The sequence below is a fragment of the Stenella coeruleoalba genome (genome assembly GCF_951394435.1).
Source record: "Stenella coeruleoalba genome assembly, chromosome: 1".
NCBI lineage: Eukaryota > Metazoa > Chordata > Mammalia > Artiodactyla > Delphinidae > Stenella > Stenella coeruleoalba.
In genome coordinates, this window is record NC_137169.1 from 16733536 (window position 1) to 16757788 (window position 24253).

Genomic DNA, 24253 nt, shown 5'->3' on the forward strand with positions numbered 1-24253 from the left:
GGTATAGTCACGTGGTTCAGCATCAAGTTAGCTTCCTGGCTAACTCAGCCACCACTCTGGCCACAGACAGTTGGCACCAGGACCAGACCACACAGTAGATGAGGCACACACCCCTCCTGGTTCTAACTCCTGCTCTCACAGGGCTTGGGCACAGCAGTGCCCTGACCGTGCGCCATCGGTCACGACCTGGGTCCACGTGGACCCATATTGCCCGGGGCGCTGGGCATCTCCCCACGCAGGGCTGAGGGCATCCAAGAACACACCATGCCCACGTCACATCAGTTTCACACCACTCAGGTTGCGGGCCTACCTGGTGAGCCTGTCGCGTCCGCGCAAAATATGCCTCCCTCTGTGGGGCACAGGGAAATGCCAGGAGAGGGAGTCAGAGACAGAGAGAAAGGTCTGGAGCTGCAGGGCAGTAGGGAGGAAGACACGGAGGCCAGGAGAGGAGGAGAAAAGGCAGCCAGCCCTGGGAGGAGGCTGGGATACGTGGGTCTGTCCAAGGAACAGGGACAGGGCAGCCTTGAACACCCCCTCCTAAGTGTCCCTGACCTTCCTGGGGCCCTGGGCGTGGGGACACATCTGCTTGAACGCCGGCCTCAGCCAGCAGGGGATGCCTGTACCAAGGCCCACTTTCGCTGGGTGCCCCCAGGTGGCTCTGACCACTCACAGAACCCATTTGGGCGGCCGTCCTGGAGTCCAGCCCAAGACCCTGCGTCCCACCGTGCCACTACCACCATCGCCCCATCACCTCCGCGCTAGACCATGACACTGGAGGAGCAAAGACTCTGACAAGTGTAGTATTTAAGGGCGGCCTCTGACCTGGTTGGAATCCCAGCATTGCCACCTTCAGGCTGTGGGAGCCCAGGCAAGTCACCTAACCTCTCTCACCTCAGTCTTCTCACTTACGCAACAGGGCAGTAGTTGTACTTAGCTCATACAGTTGTGATTTATGACATGTAAAAGTGCTTGCAACAGTGCCCAGCAAGTAAGAGATCAGTAGATATGACCTCTAATAAGAATTACCCAACACCAAGCACAGGGTTGACAGCACAGAGGGAATTCCATGTGTGAGCAAATGAATGAAACTGAAACTGTGTCTCACTTGTCCTTGTGTTTCCAGGGCCTCGCTCAGGACCTGTTTGTTGACTAACTGCGCGAAAGCTAATAATCATTAACAGGCGAGCACTTATTATGCACCAGGCATGAGCTCTAATCCTCCGAACTGCTTTGGAGCTGAGGTTTATCAAAAGGCAGCCAGCTGGGAAGCGGCAGGGCTGGGTTTAGACCGAGGCCTATGTGACCCCAAAGGCTGCATGCTTAACCATGACATGGCTGATGCCTCCCTGCCAGCCCAAACTGCTCTGAGGCCAACTCGTGTCTGAGTCCCTGCTGGCCCCAGGGCTTGGCAGGGGCCTGGCTCAGAGCTGGCGATCAGGCAGGGTCTGCCAGGCCCTGCTGCATGTCACACCTTGTCTCCCTGGTATGTCTCCGGCAGCTGCCAGTAGAAGGACTCGTGGCCAAGGTTAGCGAAGTTGCCAAAAGTAAGCTGGGCACCCTCGGGCACCGGTTCCACGGTGAAGCCTCCTGTCAGGTGGCTGTTCCGCTGTGGGTTCACCAGGGTGAAGCCTTGGAAGTCCCCAGGGGCAAAGTGGGTGGAGATCTGGCAGCAGAAGGACAAGGGTCAGCCTGGGCACTGGGGCAGGCACCTTGGTGGGGGAGGGGTGGGGATGGGCATTAGAGTGGGGAACGGGGGGATGGTGAGACCAGGGCTAGGACAGAAATAATGGGGAAATGGAGAGGACATTTGGGGGAAGGAGGGGGTTGGGGTCAGTGATGACATAAGCAATAATGGGGTCATGGGGAGGGCATTAGGGGCGGGGGCGAGGGTTGCTGGGATCATGGGCAGTGACGGAGGCATGGGGATGCCACTGGGCTAGGCTTCTCACCTGCCCTGACCTAGTGATGAGCCAGGAGAGGCCGGCAGCAGGCCCCGGTGCCGGGGCAGTGTAGGGGCTCTTACCAGGTGGCGTGTGTAGGAAGAGCTGGTGCACTGCTGGGTGACGCCCATGCAGAAGCAGGGCAGGCAGCCAACAGGGTTGCTGGCGCTCAGGTGAAAGTGGTGGGGCCGGCAATAGCTGCAGGTGAGGCCTTCTACCTGGGCCTGGAGGATGGGTAGAAAGGTGGGAGCGGGGAGCTTGGATGGCTCTCTTGCACCTTCAGCAGCCTTTGAGGCCAGGCTTCCCAGCCACTTCCAGCAGTTCTGGGGAGCCCCTGCTGCCCCCATGCCTAGGCCCCAGCTCCCATCAGATGCTGCCTGACTTCCCACGAGGCCCCGAGCAGTAGGGCAGAGATGCGTCCTGCCAGGAAGGGTGGCGGGGGCGTAGGGACAGCCCTGAGGGTATGGTGACAGGGAAGGCCTGGCAACCGCCGTGGCTGCGGTTCAGGGCCTCGTGGAGGGCAGGGGTTTGTACTAACCTTGCACTGGCATTGTCCAGCAGAGTCACACTGGTCGCTGACGCTGCCCTGGGGGTCACAGCCACAGCCGGTCGGCTCTGGCAACTGGCCATCTCCTGAGGTGGAGGGAAGGCACAGCTGGAACCCCAAACCTGCCACCGAGCATCCCCATTTTCACCACCCTCTGGGCATTTAACTCGCCACCTGAGAGAGGAAGCGTTTGCTTCTGAACCTACCACGCCCAGGCATCATACACATTCACAGCAGCCCTCTGGGGTACGTGGGCCTTTTACTGCCCCCGTTTTACAGATAAAGAAGCCGAGGCTCAGAAAGGTAAAAGTCACTTGCCACAGGTTGAAGGAGAACAAAGGCTCTGTCCTAGCTCCACCCCTAGGGTAGCCCGAGCCCAAAAGCCTCCCCAACCGGACTCACTTCGACAAGGCTGGCCCTGGCTGGGGTTGCCATAGTAACCTGGGGCACACCTGTGGTGAGAGAAAGCACTGGGTGAATGGAGGGAAGAACCAGAGAATCCGGGACTGTGCTGGGGGCCCCCCGTATTGGACTCAATGACCTCAGAGTGCTGGAAGGAAACTGTTAGCCTAACTCACCCATTTCACAGATGGGGAAATAGGTGGGAGAAGAAGGGCAGGGACATGCCCAGCATGGTCAGTCCTCAAACCCAGGACTTTCAGCAAGAATGAGGGGTTTTCTGGGAAGATTCTGGCCTGGTTGGGGCAGGGGGGCAGGGGGTGTTGGGAGTGGGGGGTAAACTGCAGGCCCAGATCTCTGAGGGCCTCGAATGCCAGGCCAAAGGTTTAGGCTTTCGGGTAAAGGAGGTGATTGTCTTCTGGGGGCCTTTGTGAGGCAGAGTGGGCGGATTCTGGTTCCTTCTGGTCAGGAGGGCTGGGCCTAGCCTGACTCCAGGGGCAGCCCCTCCTGCATGCTCCCCACCCTGCCCGCACCTGCCTCACCTCTCACAATGACGCCCGCTGTGGCCTGGGGAACACGCATCACAGGTGGGGTGGCCATCTGTGTCCAGAAAGCAAGTGTGGGTGGCTCTGTGGGTGTGGGGGGCAAATTTCCAGTTAGAAGGTCAGCAGCTCTTCTTTTAGGACCAGGGCAGGAGGGAGAGGAGGAGCGGGCATGTGAGTTAACGTGTCCTGAGTGCCAGCTACGTGCCAGGCTCCGTGCTAAGAGTTGCATGGCATCATCTCATGCTCACACCAGGGGCCAAGGTGGAGGTACGTCATTATCGCCATTTCACAGATGAAGAAATTGAGGCCCAGAGAGAGAAGTGTATCTTATACAAAGTGACACCTTGAGGAAGTGGTGAGGCCACGATTTAACCACTGCCTCTCAGAAGGGTCTGGGAAGAAGGGAATCTGGGACAGGGCAACGGACGTTTCAGGAAAGGGCAGGTACATGCAGGGACTGGACGCACTGGCCAGCAGCGGGGGCTCCATGACAGGGGCATGGCTGGCAGTCTTGTGGTGTCCCACGCTGGGCATCCCCGTAATATCCGGGCTGGCACTGCTCACACCGGGGGCCTTCTGTGTGGTGCTGGCAGCCCTGCGGTGGGGGGGGGGGGGGGGTAGAACGTGGGTTGAGGCTGAGCCCCTGGAGGCCACAGATCCCTGGGGTAGGAAAGAAGGAGGGTGGGACTCACCTGGCAGGAACCTGTTTCGGGCTCACAGACCTCTGTGTGGCCATGGCAGCTGCAACGTTCGCAGGTGCCCAGGTAGAGGCCGCTGGGCATGCGTGTATAGCCTGTGTCACAGTCCTGGGGGCAGGAAGATGACGGTGGAGGAACTTCCTCAGCAGGGGCCATTCTGGGAAGGGACCACTGGATGGCTGGGGTGGGCTTGGGGAGGTGGGCGAGCTAAAGGAGGAGGAGCCAGCAAGCACCGTGGAGGGAGCTGGCTGGACAGGTGGGTGGGGCCCAGGGCTCACCTGGCAGGATGGGCCACGGTACCCAGGTGGGCAGGTACACTGCTCCACTTCCAGTGCAGGGTCCTGGCCGGTGTCCTCAGGCACAGCCACATCCATGCTGATGCCAGAGACCCTGGGTGTGGCAAGACCCACTGTGAATGAGCGCGCGCTGGGCCTGGCACCCCTGGAGCCCTACACACCATCACCTCGTTAATCCTCCCAGCAGCCCTGCTGTGATGCTCCTGGGGCCCCTGACTGGGCGTCCATGCCCCAGCAGCTGCAAGGGCTGTGGTGAAAGGCTTATACCTGTAACTTCCTCCAGGGAATGAGCATTCCTTGCCAGGAGAGGTCACACTGTCCCACTCCCTTGGGGTGACCAATGACAGACTGACCCAGGGTCCAAAGTCCCTCTGCCTCAAGGCAGGATGACTCTGCAGGGCTCCATGGGGATGAGACCGAGGCTGGTCTTCACCTGACACTGCTTCCTTGCCTGGCCACTTCTCCCTCCTGTGTCCCTCCCTCCCAGGTTCTCCTTGTCAATCACGGGCACCCAAATCCCCATCTCAGCCTTTGCTTCTTGGGGACCCGATCTAAGACAAGCCTTCTGAGGGAGGTACTGTTATCATCTCCATTTTACAGATGGGGAAGATGAGGCACAAGAAGGCCGCAGAGCCAGAAAGCAGCAGAGCTGGCAGTCTGGGTGCACCACGTCGCACCGCTTAGCCTGGCGCCACCCCCAAGTCCCCTCCGGTCCTCCCGCCCCGGGCCCCAGACACCTGCTCTCCGCTGGCCGCTGGGTGTAGGATGCCTGGATCAGGAGGGTGTCGATGCCCGCCAGTGCCATCAGCAGGTGCTCCCGCGTGGCCGGCTGCCCGTCAGGCCGCTGCCATGCTTGCTGCCGAGGAAAGAGCTTATGGGCTGCAACCCCTGACAGCCTGACACCTGAGTGAGAGGGGCAGGGGGCCTGCCCGCCCCCCTCCCCGGGGGGGTCTCCTGGGATGGCGTTGCTCACTTCTCGGAAGGGCACGGTGAAGGTGCTGGGCTGGCCGGGGCTAGGCTCCTGGGAAGTGTGGTGCTCCAAGATAATGTTATTGCCCTGCAGGACCACCAGCGGCTGCCTGTGCAGGGCCGCGGAGCCAGGCTGGGGCCGCTGGGTCACTGTAAAGCGCAGCTCTCCGCCATAGGAGGTCACCTGGGACACAAGGCAGACAGGTGCTCAGCTGGGGCCCCCACCGTCGGGCCCTGCCACTGCTCCGGCCACCTCCTCCGCCTCTTCTCCAAAGGTACCACGCTGCCTGGAATTCCCTTTCTCTTCCCACCCCCCACCCACCTTGTCCCCCAGGAAGCGTGAAGGGAGGCTCCAGAAGTAGGGCCCAGGCGGGAGGCTGTGGAAGGAGGAGAAGACCAGTTCCCCGGGCATGGGTGACGAGATGCCCTCGCTGGTGTTGTGGGTGCCCGCGGCGTTGGTCAGGCTGAACGGAGTGGGCTCCTCAGAGGCCCCCAGCACCTGGCGGGGGGGGGAGAAGAGGCCGGGATGGGGGCCGTGGCCTGTGACTGGCCCTTGGTCCACCCAGCCCTGGGCTTGGCGGTCCCGCCAGTCTGCCAAACCACCCGCCTCGTGTAGGTACCTGTGCGCGGCTCCAGGAGGAGCTGGTGCACTGGCGACTGACGCCCATGCAGAAGCACTTGAGGCAGCCGTCAGGGTTCCGGGTGCTCAGGTGGAAAGAGCCAGCGACACACTCGTTGCACAGGCGCCCCACCACGTTGCTCTGCAGGCACAGAGCTGGGAGCTGCAGGGTGGCCCACAGGAGGGGCTGCCTGGAGCTTCCGGTCCAATCCACCCATATTCTAGATGGGAACCCAAGGCCAGAGGGAGCCGTGAAAAGAGCACACGTATGAGGGCGGCCACCATGCGAACAATAATTCCTCATTAACGGGAGCTTATACAACCAATCGTTTTTCTCTTTTCTCTTTGGTTGCTAGGGGGCTCACGAATAAATTTTCGACTTGAAATATAGCAACGTGGTCAGAATAATTACTGCTACTATGAATGGAGTGTTTCATGAACTGTGCTAGTTTCTATTCAACCAGCACCTCATTTAACTCCTCTAAGTCCCTTGAGAGGGATGTGACATCTCCATGCTTCACACGAGGAAACTGAGGCTCAGGAATGGGAAATGATTTACACAGGGTTCCTCAGCTTGCTAATCCACTCTGGGATGTAACGTCAGGAATGCCTGATTCTAAAATCTGCCCAGTTCTTTTTTCTGCAGACACTTGATGCTCCCACCCTCAATGCAAACCATTTCCCTCCTCTGAGCCCCCATCTCCTCATCTGTGAATGGGTGATGCTACTAGCTACACCATTGTGTCAATGTGGAATGAAAGCACGGTTAAAGCAAAGGTACAGTACAGCTGCAACGGTCACACAAAGAATGACTAGCAAAGGACCTGAGACTTGAACCCAGGTCACCTGCCACCCCAAACCAGTGCTCCTTCCTGATGCCGGGTCACCTCTCGTGAAGGGGAAGACGAGCCCACCAGGCCCATCCGCCTGCAGCTAGGTCACCACCCACTGGCCAAGGAGCGACGGAGAGCATGGAGCCTCCTTCCTCCCTCGCCCAGCTGTGTGCTGGGACCCAAGGCCCCTGGGGCGGGGGAGGGGAGGGCACGCGTACCTTACAGACGCAGGCCTCCCCAGAGGTCCCCGCGCTGCCTCGCTCATCACAGCGCACGATCTGCTGGTCTGGAGACACAAAGTAGGTATGGGCAGGCAAGATGGGAGTGGGATGGACATAATCTGGACAGAGTGGGGCGGCTCTCCAAGGATCATGGGGTTCGTGCTGGACTCGGGGACTGGGGCCTGGTGGGCAGCCCGGGGAGGTGCCAGGGGATGGTGGCTGCGGTACTCACTGGTGGGCCTGCACTTCCCGCCGGGCTGGATGGGGTTGCCCTCATATCCGGGGGCACAGCTGGGGGAGAGAGAGGGTTGTCAACGGCACTCCCATGCCCCCACCCACGATGGCCTGCTTCTCCCAGCCCCCACCGGCTCTCCCTCACCTCTCACAGCGGCGGCCCGTGTAGCCTGGGGCACACGCATCACACGTGGCTTGGCCATCCGTGTCCAGGAAGCAGGTATCTGAGAACCTGTGGGTACCAAGCAGACAGGACATGGGGCAGGGCTGCGATGATGGGCCAGGCGAGGGCTTACAGTCCCACTCTGGGAATGACTGCTGTCCACAGGGACACAGCAGGCTATGAAGCCCACCTGCTCTTGGTCTGCAGCCTCATAGCAACACTAGGAAGACAGATGGGCCCATTGTATGGAAAAGGAAGCAGGCCTGGAGAGGTCAAGGGACCTAGTATAATTTAGCGACCAGGTGAAGATTTGCACCCAGGCAGGTCTCCCATCTCCCTGCCCAGAGGATGCCCCTAGCCTGCAGCACTCCCCACTCCCTCAGCCCTATGTGCCCCATCTCGAGCTGGGTCTGACCTGCGGGAGGCGTCGATGTATGGGCAAGGGCAGGGCCGGCAGGCAGTGGCCGTGGCCTTGGTGGCGTCACCAAAGAAGCCGGCCTTGCATTTGTCGCACTGTGGCCCCTCTGTGCTGTGCTGGCAGTTCTGGGAGGAAGGGGAGGCGGTGGTTCAGGTTCTACAGAGCAGCCCTCTGACCCCAGCGTGAGGCCACGTTGGACCAGATGGGCTCCTTGAGGGGGGCCTTTGAGGCTAGCTGGATCAGCCCCTCCCATCATGCTGGAACTACCCCACAGCTTTGCAGACAGGGGAGCACCCGGCTCCATCCTGACGGGGAGCTCACCACCTCACGTGGCAGCCTGTCCCACAGAAGGTTCCAAACGCCTGCTTTGTATTGACCTAAACCCACATTCTTCTTCCAGTCCGCACCCACTGGCTAGTTTTGCCTTCTGTAGGCCGTTCCTTCTACCCCTGACAGCTCTTCAGGGATTTGGAGATAACAGTTTTTCCCCGCTTGAGGCTTCTTCCTGTCAGCTCCACAATCCCAGCTCCTCCACCATTCCTAAGGCATAATGTATGGTTTGTAGGCTCCTTCCTCTTAGGAATGCCCTGCTGAGGGCCGTGCTTTACACAGTACTCTCCAGGATCGGTCTGACCAAGGTGGAAGAGAGTAGCTCTTTCACCTCTCCTATCTGGACATAATATCTCTGTTAACGCATCCACAGGTCATGATGGCTTGGCTGGCAGCCATGGCAGTCACTCTGGAGGCTTGTGCTAAGCTCTGGGTACAAGGAAGCCTCAGCCTGAACCTCCCACTGAACCCTTGCCCCTAGCCAGGATCCAAGTGCCAGCTGGCATGACTCACCAGGCAGTGGCCATACACAGGGTCACAGGAGCTGGCATGGCCATTGCAGTTGCAGCCAGAGCAGGTGCCCAGGTAGGGCCCACCAGGCACCCGGGTGAAGTGGGCATCACAGCTCTCACAGGACAAGCCGGAATAGCCAATGGGGCATCTGTGGGGACAGGATCAAGACAGTGGCTGCAAGAACCATGAGGCCTTGCTGTTTCTCCCCTATCTTTGCCAGGGTCCCTGTGGTCCCCGGCCCTGCCGGGTCAGGCACCTGCACTCCTCTACGCTGTGGGCGCGGCCATGGCTGGTAGCGTGGGTGACAGTTGTATCCATGGAGATGTCACTCAGCCCCACGCTGGCCATCTTGGCATTGTACACTGTCTGGATGAGCACAGCTTCCAGGCTCTGCAGCACCTGCAGCATCTCCGCTCGCTGCACTGGCCGGCCAGACTCATGGACCCAGTGCTCCTGGGTGTGGACAAAGGTGGGAGGGGTCATGCATCAGCACCTGCCCAGCCTGTACCCCCTTCACCGCCAGCCCTGAGGGATCAGGCCCCACACACCTCAGAGAAGTGCACTTGGCGCAGGTTCACAGAACCGGGCTGGGTGGGTGTGTGGCCTCGGGACAGCAGGCGATGTCCGGCGCCCACCAGGACCACGTCTGGCCGCTGCACTGGCTCCAGCATGCCACGTGCCAGCTCATAGCGCACCTTGTAGCGCAGGGAGCCACCGTAGGAGTCCACCTGGCCGAGATAGGGCAGATCAGGGCTGGGCCAGTCATGGGCACGCTTGATTCCCACTGTGTGTCCACTCGTTCCCCTCCTCCCTCACTCTGCATAGCCGGTACTGCGTGTCCAGCACGGAGCTGGGCACAGGGAAGCAGAGATGGGTGCGACTTGGGTTCTGCCTTGGGGATGCTCAGTCCAATTTGGGGGAGGAGTCTGATAATACTGTGTAAAAGGTGCCCAGGGAGGCCGGAGGAGGGCACTGGGCCCAGCTCAGACGTGGCGAGTGATCTGAGAGGGCTTTCCAACAGCTGAGTCAGCATTCCTTCCAACCTGACAACGGCAGGCCTGACCCTGCCCTGAATGAATGAGCCGCTGCCCACGGGGGGCTGCGCTGGGGCAAGACAACATGTCTCCCAGAGCAAAGACTGCCCTGCTGCCCCCCAGCTTCACAGGGAGCGGAGCCCAGGCAGGTTCTGGGCATGTGCAGCAGGGCTCGGCCACCTCCCCATCCAGGGCAGCAGCCCAGCCTGTCACCTTGTTGCCCAGGAACTGCTCAGGCAGAGCCCAGAAAGAGTCATGGACCAGGAAGCGTCGGGACAAGTCGACCAGCTGGAACTCCTGCAGAGCGGTGTCGATCTGCAGCTGGGTGGAGGAGAGGGGCGGCATGCCAGGCTGCGTGGGCGTCGTCACATTCACGCCTGGGTGGCAAAGGGGAGGGGTGAGGGCCATGCATGTTCTGGCCTGAGATAGCCCCCTTGAGGGGCTGTAACCCAGAGAGATGGGAAAGTTTTGGGAGAAGTGTGATTTAGAGAGAACGTTAGTCTCTCTCCCAAAGTCAAATAAAAGCAAAGTTTTTTTTTTCCTCCTGAAGTTCTGAAGCGTCTCCCAAAGCATGCTCTGGGCAAAGCCAATGCTTCAGAATGATGGCTGGGAACCATCTGGGAACCCCAGGGTCAAGGAAAGATCAAGGGGATTTTTTGCAGCAGGACTTTTCAGAGCCTTTGCTTGCCAACAGATCCATGGACTGTCAGGGTTGGAACAGCCCTCAGGAGGCAGTACAGAGCTACACAGGGCTGAAGAATGGGCACCCAAGTCCTGGTTCCACCACCCTCCAGATGTGTGATCTGAGCAAAGGCCTCAGTTTCTCTGTCTGTAAAATGGGGGTAAGAGTGGCTTGCTTCACAGGGTTATTAGGAAGCTAAAATGAACAAACTGATATAAAATGCTTAAAACAGAATGCGGCACAAAGGAGGTGCTCAAAAACCGGTTAGCTGTTACTGTTGCTGTTATTATGACGGGTCACACACACACACGGGGATTCTCTCTACAGCGCCTCCCAGATCTCGAGGGAAGCACCAACCATCCAAGAGATGGCACTTCTGTGATAATGGCAACGTTCCTGAACCCAGGTCCGTTTGACGCCTGGGCCCACGCCATTCTGTCTCTCAGAGCCAGAGAGAACTGAGTCCAACTCCCTGCCTTTACGTTTGGGAAAACACGCCCAAAGAAGCCAAGAGTCTCAAAGTCACACAGGCAGTAACTAGTGCATCTGGAGGTCAGCCCCGGGCTAGGAAGATGCCAAAGCCTTGGCTCTTAATGCTGTGGGGTCACTGGTGCCTCTGCATTCTGCAGGGTGAGGATGATGAGGACAGTGAGGATGACAGCAGGAATACTTACTGGGCACCTACCAGGGACCAAGCACTGTTCTCAGTGGCTTATGCATATTAATCCATTAAGTCCTTGTAACAACCTGGGTAGTTAATATTTTATCCCCATTTTGTAGATGAGAAAACTGAGACACAAGATAGTAACTTGGCTAAGGGCACACAGGCAGTAAGGGTCAGGGTCAGGATTTGAACACGGACTCCGGCTCCAGAGCCCATCCTCATCGTCACCTAACGCAGGCGAATATCAACTGTGGGTTTGGCTTTTCCTAAAAATGTTTGTTTTCCCCTGAAATGCTCTTCTTACAGGGCTCAGCATTTCTTCAGCAATGCCGTGTCCCTCCCTGAACTGGCCCCACGTGTCCAGGGCATGCTGCTCTCCCATGTCTGCACTCTGAGCCCGCTGGAGCCTGCCGCTTGCCTCCCATCCACCAACGCACCCTTGAAGTCACTGGGCCGGTCAAAGCGCAGCCGGATCTGGTCTCGGAAGCGGCTGCTGCTCTGGCACACGGTGGTGATGCCAAAGCAGAAGCAGGGCAGGCAGGAGGCGCTGTGCTCCAGGTAGAAGTGCCCGTCGGGGCAGGGTCCTGTGGGGCGGCAAGGGAGCAGGCTACGGCCGGTCCCAGGCAGGCAGCCCCGGCTCCAGCCCCACGCCCGGTGCCCACCTGCCCATGGGCCGTACCTCGCTGCGGGATAAGCTCCAGGACACCGTCGGGGATGCCGAACACCATGCCTCGGGTGTTCATGGCCTCACAGGTGTAGGCGCCCTGGTCTCCCTCCTTCACATCACGAATGGTCAGCGTGCCACGGCCTCCCTCACTCGTCATTGTCACCCTGGTGGGCCCCGAGACAGAGGTGGGGGTCAGGCCTGGACCCCTGGCCGCACCTCCGCCACACCCCCAGCTCCTGCCGGGGCCCAGAGCTGTACCTGGGATGAGAGGGGATGTGGCCCCAGTTGAGTCTCCAGTTGATGATGGGGGTCGGGACGCCGATGGCCACACAGGTGAGGGTCACTGTCTGGCCCCGGGAAGCCTGGACCGACTCTTGGGGAGGGGTCACCACCTGGGGAGGCACTGGGAGATGCGAGCAGAAGTGAGGGGTGGGAGGGGCAAAGGGAGGGGGAGCGGGGTGGGGGTGGGGCAATGGCTCAGAGGAGCCAGGCCGGAGAAGAGACGGTGGGGAGGGGCCCAGGGCCCAGAGCTCGCCGCCCAGCTCCCCGCTCACTGCAGCCAAACTCGTCGCTGCGGTCGGGACAGTCGCTCTCGTCGTCACAGTGGAAGCTGGCCGGGATGCACGTGCTTGTGGAGACACAGCGGAACTGCGTGGGCCCGCATACGTCCTCGGGGTGCTTGGCGGCTGGGGACAGAGCCAGGTGGTGTGGGCAGTGGGCACTGCCCTCAGGGAGGACCCCCCATTACCTACCCATGCCCAACAGCCCACCCTGCCCACCTTCCCCAGGTGTCCCCAGGATCACTGTCTCATCTCGCCCACATGACAACACAGCTGCCCTGACCAGGCCCAGACCCAGACTCTGCTGCCACGACGCCGTCCACAACGTCACGGTCACCGGTCAGCAATGAAGCACACTCTAACTGCGTTCCCCAAGGCAGTTCTACCTGGCACGCCACAGTCACTCAGCTCCTCCCACAGCCAGCCACCAGAGAAGCACAAGACCGCTGGTCAAAGGCACAGCCCCAGTGGCCAGGATCTCTGGCCGCCGGGAACACCTGGGCAGTTCTGGCTACTGGAAGGGTTTTGCGAGGGCCTGCCGCAGCCTGGACCTCGCTGCTCTGGACCCCTCTAAGTAGCCTGACCTGAGGCCATCTAGGGACTGGCCAGAGGCCTGGAGCTGGCCTGGCCCCAGGGCTGGGCCCCAGCTAGACATCTCTAGTAGATGGTAACTGACATTCTATTTCTGGAAGATTGAGCGTGATACAGACACACAGGCAGGGACAGAAAGGGCAGAGTGGTGCAGGAGTAGAGGTCACCCGTCCACAGAGAAGGCACAGAGAGGAGACCGGCAGGCAGCCACCTACTCCCACTCCCTCGGGGGCTTCTGTCCCAACACCCCACGAGCCCCCAAAGTCATCTGGCTTTCATGCTCTCTGTTCTGCGCTCTGTCAACAAGGACTTGGTCTTCCTTAGACTGTTACCCCGCAGAGGCCTCTGAGAAGGGCTTTTCAACTAAAACCCTCAATTACTTCTCTGTCCCAAAGGGCCATGTTGTCAGGCAAGCTCAGAGCCACAAAAGGGCATCATAAAACTCTGCCAGTCTGCAGCACGACGCTGCTTCTCTCCAGGGTTTGCTGCAGAGCAGGGAAGGTGAGGGGAGGCAAGGAGGAGAAGCTGGACCAGCAGACCCTAGGAATGTCAACACGCACTCAAACATGTGACCCAGGATCACAGAGCAATGGTTAGAAGATTATCCTCAATCTTGGACTAATAAGCCCCAGGGTTCACCTCATAGGACAGAAACCACAAGATGCTACCTGATATGGTCTCTGAGTCTCCAGTCTCACCCATTTGACTGTCATAAGGTTTATAACATTGACTAGATGGATGGACGAGCAATGGATAGATGGCTGAACAGATGAAGAGGAGGAAGGAAAGATGTTGGCTATATGAATGGCTGGCTGCCCGGAGAGCTGGCAAGACGGATAATGCATGGATGGATGATAGATGGACGGATGAACACAGGGTGGCAGGAAGGATGTTGGACAAATGGATGGATGGACAGACAACAGATTGATGGATGATAGAACGGATGATGAAATGGACAGAAGGAAGGATGCTGGATACGTAGATAGGTAGACAGACTGATGAAGAACTTTGCAGATAAATAATGGATGGATGGACAGTTGGATGAGTGCGTGGGTGAATAAATGGATGCAAGAGAGGAAAGATGCTGGACAGACGGACGGACAGATAGTGGATAGTTGAATGGTCACATGGATGAAAAGCTGGGCAGATGGAGGAACAAATAACTCAGAACCAGCTCTAGATGAAAAAACTCTAGACCTGTAAGAGGAAGGCTTTGACTCACACATACATCAAGGACCCCACCCCTTCATCAAGGGACGCTCGTGTATCAAGCCTACTCGTCTGACCCCCACACAAGCATATATGACAAAGAGAAGATGAATGGTAACAAAATAAATAAAGAGACATTAACCACGGGTAGTCTACTGCTTGCTACAAAGGCCAGCTCAGAGTCAAAGAGAGATAAACCTTAAAGTTTGTCCCCAGGGCCTCTACCACTCAGCCAGGGACAGCACGCAGACCTGCCCTCGAAGGGCTGGGGCTCAGGGAGCTAGGCCAATGGGCCGGAGATGCCGGAAGGACACCGGGACACTCACGGCAGTCGGCTTCATCGGTGCGGTCCTCACAGTCAAAGTCGCCATCACAGCGCCACAGCTTGAGGGCACAGTGCCCGTTTCCACAGGGGAACTCGTTGGGTTCACAGGGTGGGGTGGGGCCTGGGGGGACCAGGCAAGGTTCAGTGGCCATTTCCCCACCCCCTGCATCCCCTCCCACGCCCCTGCCCGGCCCTCACCGCAGTCCAGCTCGTCACTGCCGTCCCTGCAGTCCTCCTGCCCATCACACACGTAGTCTTTGGGGATGCAGTGCCCACTGCGGCATGTGGCCTCGTGGGGCCCACAAGGCACGGGCCTGCCTGGACTGGGGAACACAACCTGGGGAGCAGGGGTGGCTGGGAGCTGCCATGGGATGGTTGCCTCCGGCTGGGACGGTACAGGTGGTGTCTCCGCCAGAGGTGGTGGCTGCGAGCTGAGCTTGGGGACTGGCTCCTCTGTGGACAGAGCCCGCTTAGCGTTGGCATGAAGGGGTGGCTCCTCACCCCTCGCCCCCTGCCACTCCCCAGGCCCTGACCCTGTTGTCACCCCTCCTGTGTCCCTGCCCACCTCCCACAGACCCCTTTGCCTGCAGCAAACCCTCGCAGCCCCGGACTGACTTGGAGGCCACCGTGTCCCCAGACCGCCCCTCACCACAATCGAGTTCATCAGACATGTCCCTGCAGTCAGGCCTCCGGTCACAGCGATACTCCAGGGCCACACACTCATTGTAGCGGTGGCAGGCAAACTCCGCCTCGGTGCAGACCCTTGGGAACTGGGGCACTGCGGGGGTGTGGGACAGTCAGAGAGGCAGGCAGGAGGTTGGCAGAAAATGTCACGGGTGGCACAGGCGCTGCAGAGCTGGGAAGGGGCTTTGGGGCTCCGTGTCAGGCCACGTGGTTTCTGGCAGACTCAGCGAGGGCACAGAGCACGTGGTGAACACATCCACAGCACATGTGGGATGTGGGCTATGTGGCAGTGGCCTCACCCATCCCTTACACAAACCCCACACACAGTTAACACACCACACCATGCAATGACCACAGCACACACGTGCGGGGCACAACCAGGCCTAGAGAGGATGCAGAGGAAGGGGAGGAGGGGCGGCCTGTGGGCTGCGCCCAGCCATCTTGCCCTCATCCTTCCTTCCCCTCCATCCATTAGCTTGTCTAGTTACCCGGCTCAGGCTGGGTCTGGCTTACACTCTCACCTGGTGTCACTGCGGCCACCACAGCGGCCAGGGGGGGCGGGGGTGTCTGTGCTGGAAAGGAAGGTGTGATCAGCAGCCGGCCCACCTGGGACCTGGGGGCTATGGGCTGCAGGGCTGAACCAAGCCCATCCTACCATCCCTAGCCAGGAGGACTCATTGGAAAGTGGGGATAAGAGGACTGGAGCCTCAGCAATCTTCAGACCTGGGCCTGGGGATGCCCAAGAACAAGCTTGATCTTCGGGCACATGGACTGAGGTTTTACGTGCAGAACAAATGATTTCACCCTTTTTTTCTGATTGGGCGACACTATGGTAGGGATGAAGTTTGTTCAGTTCTGGGTTCCGCTTAGTCCGGGATGGTGACATTTCCCAGAGAGAGGACTGAGATGGAGACTGGGATGGGATGGGAACTGTAGCTTGTGAGGAATGAACTGGGACTGCTTGGCCTAGAGAAGAAAACACTCAGGGAGTTGAAACAGGAGACAGAGGGTGCAGTGAAAAGAAAGCTGGGCCTGTATAAAATGAATAAGTAATAAGAACCTGCTGTACAAAAGAAATAAAAGAAAAGAAAAGAAAAGAAAAAAAGAAAAAGAGAAAGCTGGGCTGACTGAGGGTACGAAGGCCAGGCCTGCACATCTAACAGCTGTGTGGCCTGGGGCCAGTTTCCTGTTCCTTCTGAGCTGCGTTTCTCAGCTCGTCTCATCACAGGTTCTGGCAAGACCAGCAGAGACACAGGGTTTGGTTTACATTCTGGCTTTTGCACTATCTGTGTATGTGGATTTGGATAAATCATTTTTCCTCGCTGGGCCTCAGTGCCCTCATCTCTAAAACAGGAGAAATAATATCTGCTTCACAGGAATTCTTATGAAGACTGAACGGTCAGTGAAGAATTGTTGGTTATTATTAAACACAAAAGTGTTTTTGGACCTGAAAGCACTGTATGAAGAAAGGAATTATTATTACCTATTGTCGACATAGAGAGGTTAATAGAGAGTGGAAGTTGGGTCTACTGAGTACATGTTAGAGGAAACACAGGTTGCTCAACCCAAGCCAAGACTGCATAAAGATGGATGGGGCAGACTCATAAGGTAGTGAGCTCCCTGTCCCTAGTGGTGTGCAAGGCCACGCTAGGAGAGCCCACGGTAGTGACACTGGAAGGGGGCCCACATGAGTCTGAGAAATTGGAGGAGGTGACCCTCAGTTCCAGGGCGGGCTCACCTGTGCCCAGGCGTCGGAACTGGAATCCCTGGGGAGAGGTGATGTAGGAGGCGATGGAGCCACTGGAGATGACGGTGTGGAGCACCTCCTGAATCTGAGCCCCATCTGCATTCCCTTCGGAGCCCACATCCAGCTCCACAAAGACCCAGCCGTCCAGCTCCCTAGGGACGGGTGTGGGGGGCAGGGCAGCAGGGTGAGGAAGACGCCTGGGGTCTCAGCTCCTCCCCTGGCCCCCTGCCTGACGCTCAGACCTGATCTCTTGACTCTCCCCCTGCTTCTGGATAGCCTGTACCCCATGCAAGGCAACTTAAAGTCCAAATTGTACCCCTACCGATTCCCGAATTTCTACCAATAGAGGTTCAGCCCATTAGGCCTCTCTTGCCTCCCCTCCTGGCGCCCGGCCCCTCCCCATCCTTGTCAGTCCCTCACCAGCCCCCACCCCCCACCCCAGGGGACCCTTCTCACTTGATGAACACCACACTGACAACCTGGTCTCCAGGAATCTTCAAGTACTCTGACTCCAGCTGGAGAGGGACACAGCACCATCAGCCTCCAGATCCCTTCACCCCACCTTCAGTCCCGCCCTGCCCTACTCGGGGAGCTCCCCAAAGCCCCTTCACCTCACCGTGTCTACCACAGCCTCGGACACCTCTCGGAACTCCTCGGAGCCTGCATCCTCCAGCTGAGGGCTGTAGTCGATGGAGCGAGTGAAATTTACCAGGGCTCGGAAATAAACTGCAGGAAGGAGTGGGGGGGGGGGGTCGCTATGAGGGGCCCAGCCTGGCAGGTAGTGGCCTCAGGCAGCTGGAAACGGGGGGGGGGGGGGGGGGGGGGGGGCGGGGAGATGGTCCCCAGAGGCCTCTCACCTCTCACTGAGGCTGACACCTGTGTGCCCACAGCTGTGCCCAGCACTACCTGTAGGAGCACGTGCTGCAGTGACCCTGGCAGGCCGCCCAGGGATGAAAGCCGAGGCCCCACCCTTGAGTGAATGGCTTCAACTAACAGGGAAAATGGCCCGATCCAGATACCAAGTGATAGTGCCGAAGAGAAGACCTCCACTGGCTCAGAGGAAGGCTGGGTAAGAAGGGGTGGCTTCCAGAGGAGGAGGACCTGGCACAGAATTTTTTTTTTGGCCGCGCCGCACCGCTTGTGGGATCTTAGTTCCCCGACCAGGGATCAAACTCGGGCCCCCCGCGGTGAAAGCACTGAGTCCTAACCACTGTATCGCCAGGGAAGTCCCCCTTTTTTTTTTTGGCACAGAAATTACTCGAGAGTGACCATGACATGCTTCCCCACCCCCCCATTCATGCCAGTCATCACCCTCAGGGCTCAGCTCAGTCATCACCTCCTCCAAGAATACTGCCTGAGCTGCCCTCCTTTCCCAACCCTGTCTGGGTAGAGGCCTCTCCTCTGGGGGTCCCCCAGCACCCTGGCTTCTCCCATCAGAGCACCTGCTACCCCACGTGGCACAGATCCTGCCAGAGCATCGTCATAAAGATCGTGGGTTCTGAGGTCAGCCACACATCAGGCATGGACCTTACCTCTCTGAACTTCTGTTTCCCTTTTGGTCAAATGTGCATATTAATTACATTTACCACACTGGTGGCTGTGGGGAATAAATGATATCATGCTTACAAGGCCGTCTCCCTGTGCACGAAGATGCAGCGCCTGGCATAGAGCAAGTGCTAGGGAATCAGGAGCTGCTGTCATCTTTCTCTCTACTGCTAGACTATAAACTTGATGGGGGGAAACCTCGGATCTCATTCACCCTGTACCCCAGTGCTTGCATAGAGCCTGGCACAGAGGAGGTGCCTAATAAGTGATTGCTGAATAAATTCATAGCAGATTGGGGTGAGCATACACTTACAACTATTGTTTATTAAGCACCTACTATATACACTTTACACACATTAAATCTCATAATGTTCAGAGTGCATAATAGAAGTTATAAATATGAGTTGCAAATGAATCATATATATGTACACATACACACACACACACACGCACACACAGTGCTTAGATCAGAGCCTGGCACATAGTAGGGGCAATATAATATGAGCTATTACTATATGAGAGGCAGTATAGCTTAGTGGTTAAAAGCTCAGCCTCTGGAGCAAAATTTCCACTTACAATTAAAATAACTTAAAATTGCCCTGTGACCTTAAGCAAGTTACTTAATCTCCCTGTGCCTCAGTTTCCTCATCTATAAAACAGGGACGATAGTAGTGCCCACCCCAGAGGGCTGTTGGGAGGATGAAATAAGATAATGAATGTAAAATGCTTATGGCACTACCTGGCTCACACTAGGGGCTGCATGCGTTAGCTGTATTATCTCTGGTCTTTTCTTTTTTTTTTTTTTTTTTTTCAGTACGCGGGCCTCTCACTGTTGTGGCCTCTCCCGTTGCGGAGCACAGGCTCCGGACGCGCAGGCTCAGCGGCCATGGCTCACGGGCCCAGCCGCTCCGCGGCATGTGGGATCCTCCCGGACCGGGGCACGAACCGGTATCCCCTGCATCGGCAGGCGGACTCTCAACCACTGTGCCACCTGGGAAGCCCCTATCTCTGGTCTTTAAGACAAACTGAAGGAATGGATTTGGTTTTATTTCTTCCCATCTGAGAGAGGCATTCATTCATTGCTTTATCGAATCTATACTGAAGGTCTTTCATATGCTTGGCAGTGTTCTAGGGGCAAGGGATATAGCAGCGAACTTCATAAAGATCACTTTCTAGGGGGAGGAGAAAGGAAATAGAACAAATGGGCAAGGAATATATGGACTATGAGGGAGAAAAAAACAAGGGCTGGGGGAGCGGGCGTGCTGGCATGGGGGTAGCTCGCTACTTCCCCAGGGCAGCCAGGGAGGCCTCTCCGCAAAGGGGATGCTTGAAGGCAGAGAGTGAGGTACTGGGAGGCCTCTGAGAGAAGCGCACTCCAGGCAGAGGGGACAGCAGCTGTGCCTGAGGCAGAAGTGGGCTCTGAGAAGTGACAATCAGCGTGTGGGCAGCAGAGCAGGGAGTGGCACTGGCTGGGCCTGTCCTCTTTCCCCTTTACTCTGTCCGGCAGGTCCACAGGTGCACACGCCCTCTGCGCCTGGACCCTCCCGCTCTGCGGCTCACGGAGCAAGTCCTGGGCACATCAGGACGGCAGCCTAGCAAGCAGCCGGAGGGAACTCCTGCACCAAGAGAAGGTGCTTGTGAGGGCAGCGCTGCCTGCGCTGAATCACGGGGACCATGCTGGGCTGGGCTCCTGGGTGCCGGGCGGGCGGGGCCCCGTGGGCTGGAGCGTGAGGGCCGCGAGCTTGGCCACAGAGGCCTCTTGTGAGCTGGCACAGAGGCCCATTGAAAGTCCCCCACCCTGGCCCCTGGCCTCAGCCCTGCGGCCCAGCGCAGGCGAGGGGGCCAGGCCTGCCCAGGAATGTGCCCGCTGCTGGGGGAGGGGGCTGAGGCTCCACAAAGCCCCTTTCTACTAGGGCCTGGGAAGGGCACGGACCCTCCAACCTGACCCCACCCCCTGCCTTCTCCCAGATCAGGGGCAGGTCAGGATGAGCACACCCCCTTTTCCACCCTGAGCGGCCTCCCTGTGGCAGGTATCCGAGGGCTGGGGCAGAAGGTGAGTTTCAGGAACCAGCCCCCAGAGCTGAGGGTGCTGGTGGGAATGATGCAGACTGGGGTGGGAGTGCTCTCTGGGCGCCTGCCTGGCTGACCAGCTCCACGCTGGCCCTCATCTGACCCCATCTGGACAGCTCAGTTGGAGCCAATGGCTGGCGGGACGGGAGGCCCAGAGCTGCCCGGCACCCCGAGTGGGGTGGGGGACACACACCTGACCACCCCCAGCCCCGGAGCCAACTACCCCACCTACGCTCGATACCCTGTCCCTGCTCAACAGAACTCGTCCCCCACACACCTGGGCCCCCGAACCCCAGCCCAGTCCCTCTGGGTCCCCAGGATCAGCGAGGCCCGAGGCCCTAGCCTTTTCCCCGAGGGGTTGCTGCATCCATCCTGCCTACACCAGGGGTCCGGCCCACTGGGCTTAGATTGTGTGCCCGGCTGGGGCCTGGCTGCCTCCTGGGCAGGGGCAGGGGAGAAGGTGAGGCCAGCTGGGTGGGGACAGAGGCAGGCCTGGCCCCAGACCCTGCAGAGAGGTGCCTCTGACCTTCAAGTGTGACCAAGTGTAGGCCGGGGCGGGGGGGGGGGCGGGGGTGGGGGGAGAAGACAAAGGAGTGAGAGGAAGAGCTAGGAGAGAGGAGGGGGAGGGAGAGAGGGAAAGGCGACTCCTCCTCGGGCTCCAAGACCATCACACCAGCCACGGGAGGGTGGCCCGGGGGTGGCCCAGGGCCTGCAGAGAGGGAGGTGAGGAGGGGCAGAGACAGCAGGGAGGTGGCGAGACCAAAGGGAGAGACAGAGGGGGGAAATGACAGAGAGACACAGAGACTGATGGAGACAGAAAACAGAAAGAGATGAAGCAGACAGAGAGAAGGAGACAGAGACACAGAGAGATAGATACAGGCAGAGACACAGAGAGAAAGTGGTGGGGAGAATGAGAGAGAGAAAAGACGAGACAAAGGCAGATTGAAAAGAGGGAAAGACAGAGGGACATGGAAGCAGAGATGCAAGTCCAAGAGGTGGAGGGAGAGAGGCAGCGTGAGACAGAGACACACAGAGTAGGAAAGAGATGGCCCAAGGCAGGGGAGGGAGGGAACAGGGGAGACATGTAGACAGTTTGTCAGCAGGACAGACAAAGAGACAGTCAGAAGGTGGAAAGATTGGGCGAGGGGAGGTGGGTAGGGTTCCCAAGGTGGGGAGGCAGAGCCAGGAGCTGTCCAGGAGGGGTCCTGGCCTGGGGGTGGCAGTCAGGGCTGGGACAGAGCCAAGGGGAGCCGCAACCCTGCCCGAGGGAAGGGGTGAGGGAGGAGCCGTCTCAGACATTCCAGGGTCGGGGGTTGGGTCAGTCAAGGGGTGGCCAGGCACGGCCCCATCATGGTCAGGACGGCCCTTGCTCACCAGAGTTAGGAGGGACCTGCCCTTGGGCAAGGCTGAAGCAGGCACCCTGACCCTGGGAATCAGGGAGACTTATCTGATGCCCCCTGGGCTGAGATGCAACCCAGCTGCCTGGACCTGCCCCAGGGGCAGCGGGCTGGTGCCAGCGTTTGGGTCCGGAGGGCCTAAGGCCCCACATCTTCCCACAGATCAGCCCCACCTACAAGGAAAGGCTCCTGCCCTGCCCTTGGGCCCTCCCCAGCTGCTGCCCCCCATCCCCATCCTTCCCCCACCTCTGGCTTCTCTCGCCCTCATAGCTGCTTCTCATGGGACGAGGTGGGCTAGCAAGGACCACTCAAAGCAGGTGGAGCTGCTGTGAGCAGCCCCCTGGGAGGGGCTCTAGATATTTCTGAAGGGACAGGGTGGACTGGCCCAGGGCCGCAGCAGGCAGACTTGGCTTGGCAAGAGGCAGCTCCCAGAGATGCATCAGCACAGGCCATTCTGGGGTGAGCATTGTGTGCATGGGGCCCACCTGACACCCGCACACAGGCCCCACCCAGCTCCCAGGCATCTGCAGCCCTGCAGAGACCTACACATGGAAAAGCTTCAGGCACTGTCTGCGTCCCAGGTGCTGGGAGGTCACAGTCAGGACTGTGCCACCCAGGGGTCAACCCTCCTATCCATACTGGCCCGGTTAGGATGCCACCCTCTGGCATTGGGATGCTTCTGATACTCCAGCCGTAGGGAGGCAACCCCGTCCCTGGAGGGACCCAGGCCAGACTCGCCCCAGGCCTGCTGGGGTGGGCAGCACAGGGATGCAGCGGGGCCGCCCAGTGGTGACTCTGAGCTGAGCTCCATCCTTGGCCCTGATCACGTTGTGCCCAGGCACTGGCTCCCAGAGAAGGCAGCAGGAACCGCATGGCTTTGTCCCGAGTAGTTCCTTCTCTCGTCAGAATCCCAGGGTGGGAGGAAACAGAGACTGTGAAGCCCCGGTCCCAGCGCTGGGCCAGCTCCTGCTCTGGCTGTGCACTTGGAGTGCTGGCAGAGTGGGCAGCTGACGGAGGCCTGATTCCTTTCCCTCCAGGAAGCCCAACCCTCTTTCCCCAACCCAGGAACTTCGGCTTCCCAGCAGGTGACCCGACCTAAGGCAGGTTCCCTCCCAGGTCCAGCTCTTGGCTTACCCGAATGCCTGTGCCACAGAGTCCCCTCTCTCTGCCCACCCCTGCCTGGGGTCCCCCACTCTGCAGCATTCACCCCCAAGGAGGGCTCTGGGGAAGGACTCCACAGCTGAGCCGCCCAGGGAGGTGAGAATCTGGCTTTGAATGCTGAGTGGCTGACTTTCAGTCCCTATCAGAACCGGGCATTTCCCAGCACAGGCAGGCACAGAACCTGTCCATACCCAGCCTTGCAGGGACTGGCCAACCAAGGCACACAACTGTCACTCAGCGGGGATGAGACCATCCCCATGGCAGGCACAAGGAGCCCTCAAGGCCCTCAGTCCAGGAGATGCCGCCTCTGTGGCTGGAAAGACCTAGTCTGGGGCTTCCCCGGGGGCAGGATGGGGGCCTGTGCGATGCCCCCAGATACTTACCCATCTGGAAGTCCCCGCTGCCCAGGTCCCCGCTGCCCACACCATCTACAAGTAAAAGAGAGACTTATTCAGCAACAATTAATCTTTGTTGAGCACCTACTGGGTGTCAGGCACTGTTCTGGGCACCTGGCACACGGTGGGGAAGGTCATGAAAACACAGCTGTTGCCTCCTCTCCACACTTAGGGAGGGCCGGCCTGTAACCAGCTTGGAAGCCTCCATCAGAGAGGGTGTGGACCAGGAGGGATGGGGTGGGTGGCGCCAGGTCCGACTGGCCTCTAGGTGAGAATGGGAGGAAGTGGAGTAGGGGGCCGTAATCATCCTCCACTGTGCACTGCCCACCACCCTCCCCTTAGGTCCTGCTCAATCTGGGCTGTAAGGAGAAGCAGCCACCAGTCCCGGGTCACACAGTTTTAAGTGGAGGATCCTGCGGTCACTGGGACCAGGGCTCAGGATGCACGCAGCTTTTAACCCACCTCTTTTTTTTCTGAACTAAAAAAAAATTGAAGTATAGTTGCTGTACAACATTATACAGGTTACAGGCATACAATATAGCGATTCTCAATTTTTTTTTGTTTTTGGCTGTGCCACGTGGCTTGTGGGATCTTAGTTCCCTGACCAGGGATCGAACCCAGGCCCCCGGCAGTGAAAGCACCAAGTCCTAATCACTGGACTGCCAGGGAATTCCCGTGATTCACGATTTTTGAAGGTTATACTCCACTTATAGTTATTATAAAATACTGGCTATGTTCCTCATGATGTACAACATATCCTTGTAGCTTATTTTACACCTAATAGTTTGTACCTTTTA

General features: G+C 58.6%; 1 protein-coding gene across 1 annotated transcript in view; it reads right to left on the reverse strand.

Moving 5' to 3' along the window:
- Positions 1 to 24253, reverse strand: part of HSPG2 (heparan sulfate proteoglycan 2) — a 102106-nt gene that overhangs the window by 41795 nt on the left and 36058 nt on the right. Inside the window, exons 3-34 of the mRNA XM_079943184.1 lie at positions 23445 to 23489; positions 17505 to 17614; positions 17345 to 17403; positions 16880 to 17040; positions 15663 to 15713; positions 15107 to 15235; positions 14656 to 14910; positions 14459 to 14578; positions 12327 to 12458; positions 12031 to 12175; positions 11785 to 11936; positions 11543 to 11689; positions 9973 to 10136; positions 9274 to 9453; positions 8982 to 9178; positions 8726 to 8873; positions 7880 to 8007; positions 7447 to 7533; positions 7300 to 7358; positions 7065 to 7132; positions 6015 to 6155; positions 5717 to 5893; positions 5399 to 5578; positions 5163 to 5281; positions 4408 to 4519; positions 4124 to 4237; positions 3899 to 4026; positions 3429 to 3515; positions 2890 to 2939; positions 2479 to 2573; positions 2024 to 2164; positions 1472 to 1663 (exon numbers count right to left, since the gene is read on the reverse strand). Of these exons, the coding sequence (XP_079799310.1) occupies positions 1472 to 1663; positions 2024 to 2164; positions 2479 to 2573; positions 2890 to 2939; positions 3429 to 3515; positions 3899 to 4026; positions 4124 to 4237; positions 4408 to 4519; positions 5163 to 5281; positions 5399 to 5578; positions 5717 to 5893; positions 6015 to 6155; positions 7065 to 7132; positions 7300 to 7358; positions 7447 to 7533; positions 7880 to 8007; positions 8726 to 8873; positions 8982 to 9178; positions 9274 to 9453; positions 9973 to 10136; positions 11543 to 11689; positions 11785 to 11936; positions 12031 to 12175; positions 12327 to 12458; positions 14459 to 14578; positions 14656 to 14910; positions 15107 to 15235; positions 15663 to 15713; positions 16880 to 17040; positions 17345 to 17403; positions 17505 to 17614; positions 23445 to 23489 (4073 nt within the window). The remainder of the gene's footprint in view (positions 1 to 1471; positions 1664 to 2023; positions 2165 to 2478; positions 2574 to 2889; positions 2940 to 3428; positions 3516 to 3898; positions 4027 to 4123; positions 4238 to 4407; positions 4520 to 5162; positions 5282 to 5398; positions 5579 to 5716; positions 5894 to 6014; positions 6156 to 7064; positions 7133 to 7299; positions 7359 to 7446; positions 7534 to 7879; positions 8008 to 8725; positions 8874 to 8981; positions 9179 to 9273; positions 9454 to 9972; positions 10137 to 11542; positions 11690 to 11784; positions 11937 to 12030; positions 12176 to 12326; positions 12459 to 14458; positions 14579 to 14655; positions 14911 to 15106; positions 15236 to 15662; positions 15714 to 16879; positions 17041 to 17344; positions 17404 to 17504; positions 17615 to 23444; positions 23490 to 24253) is intronic.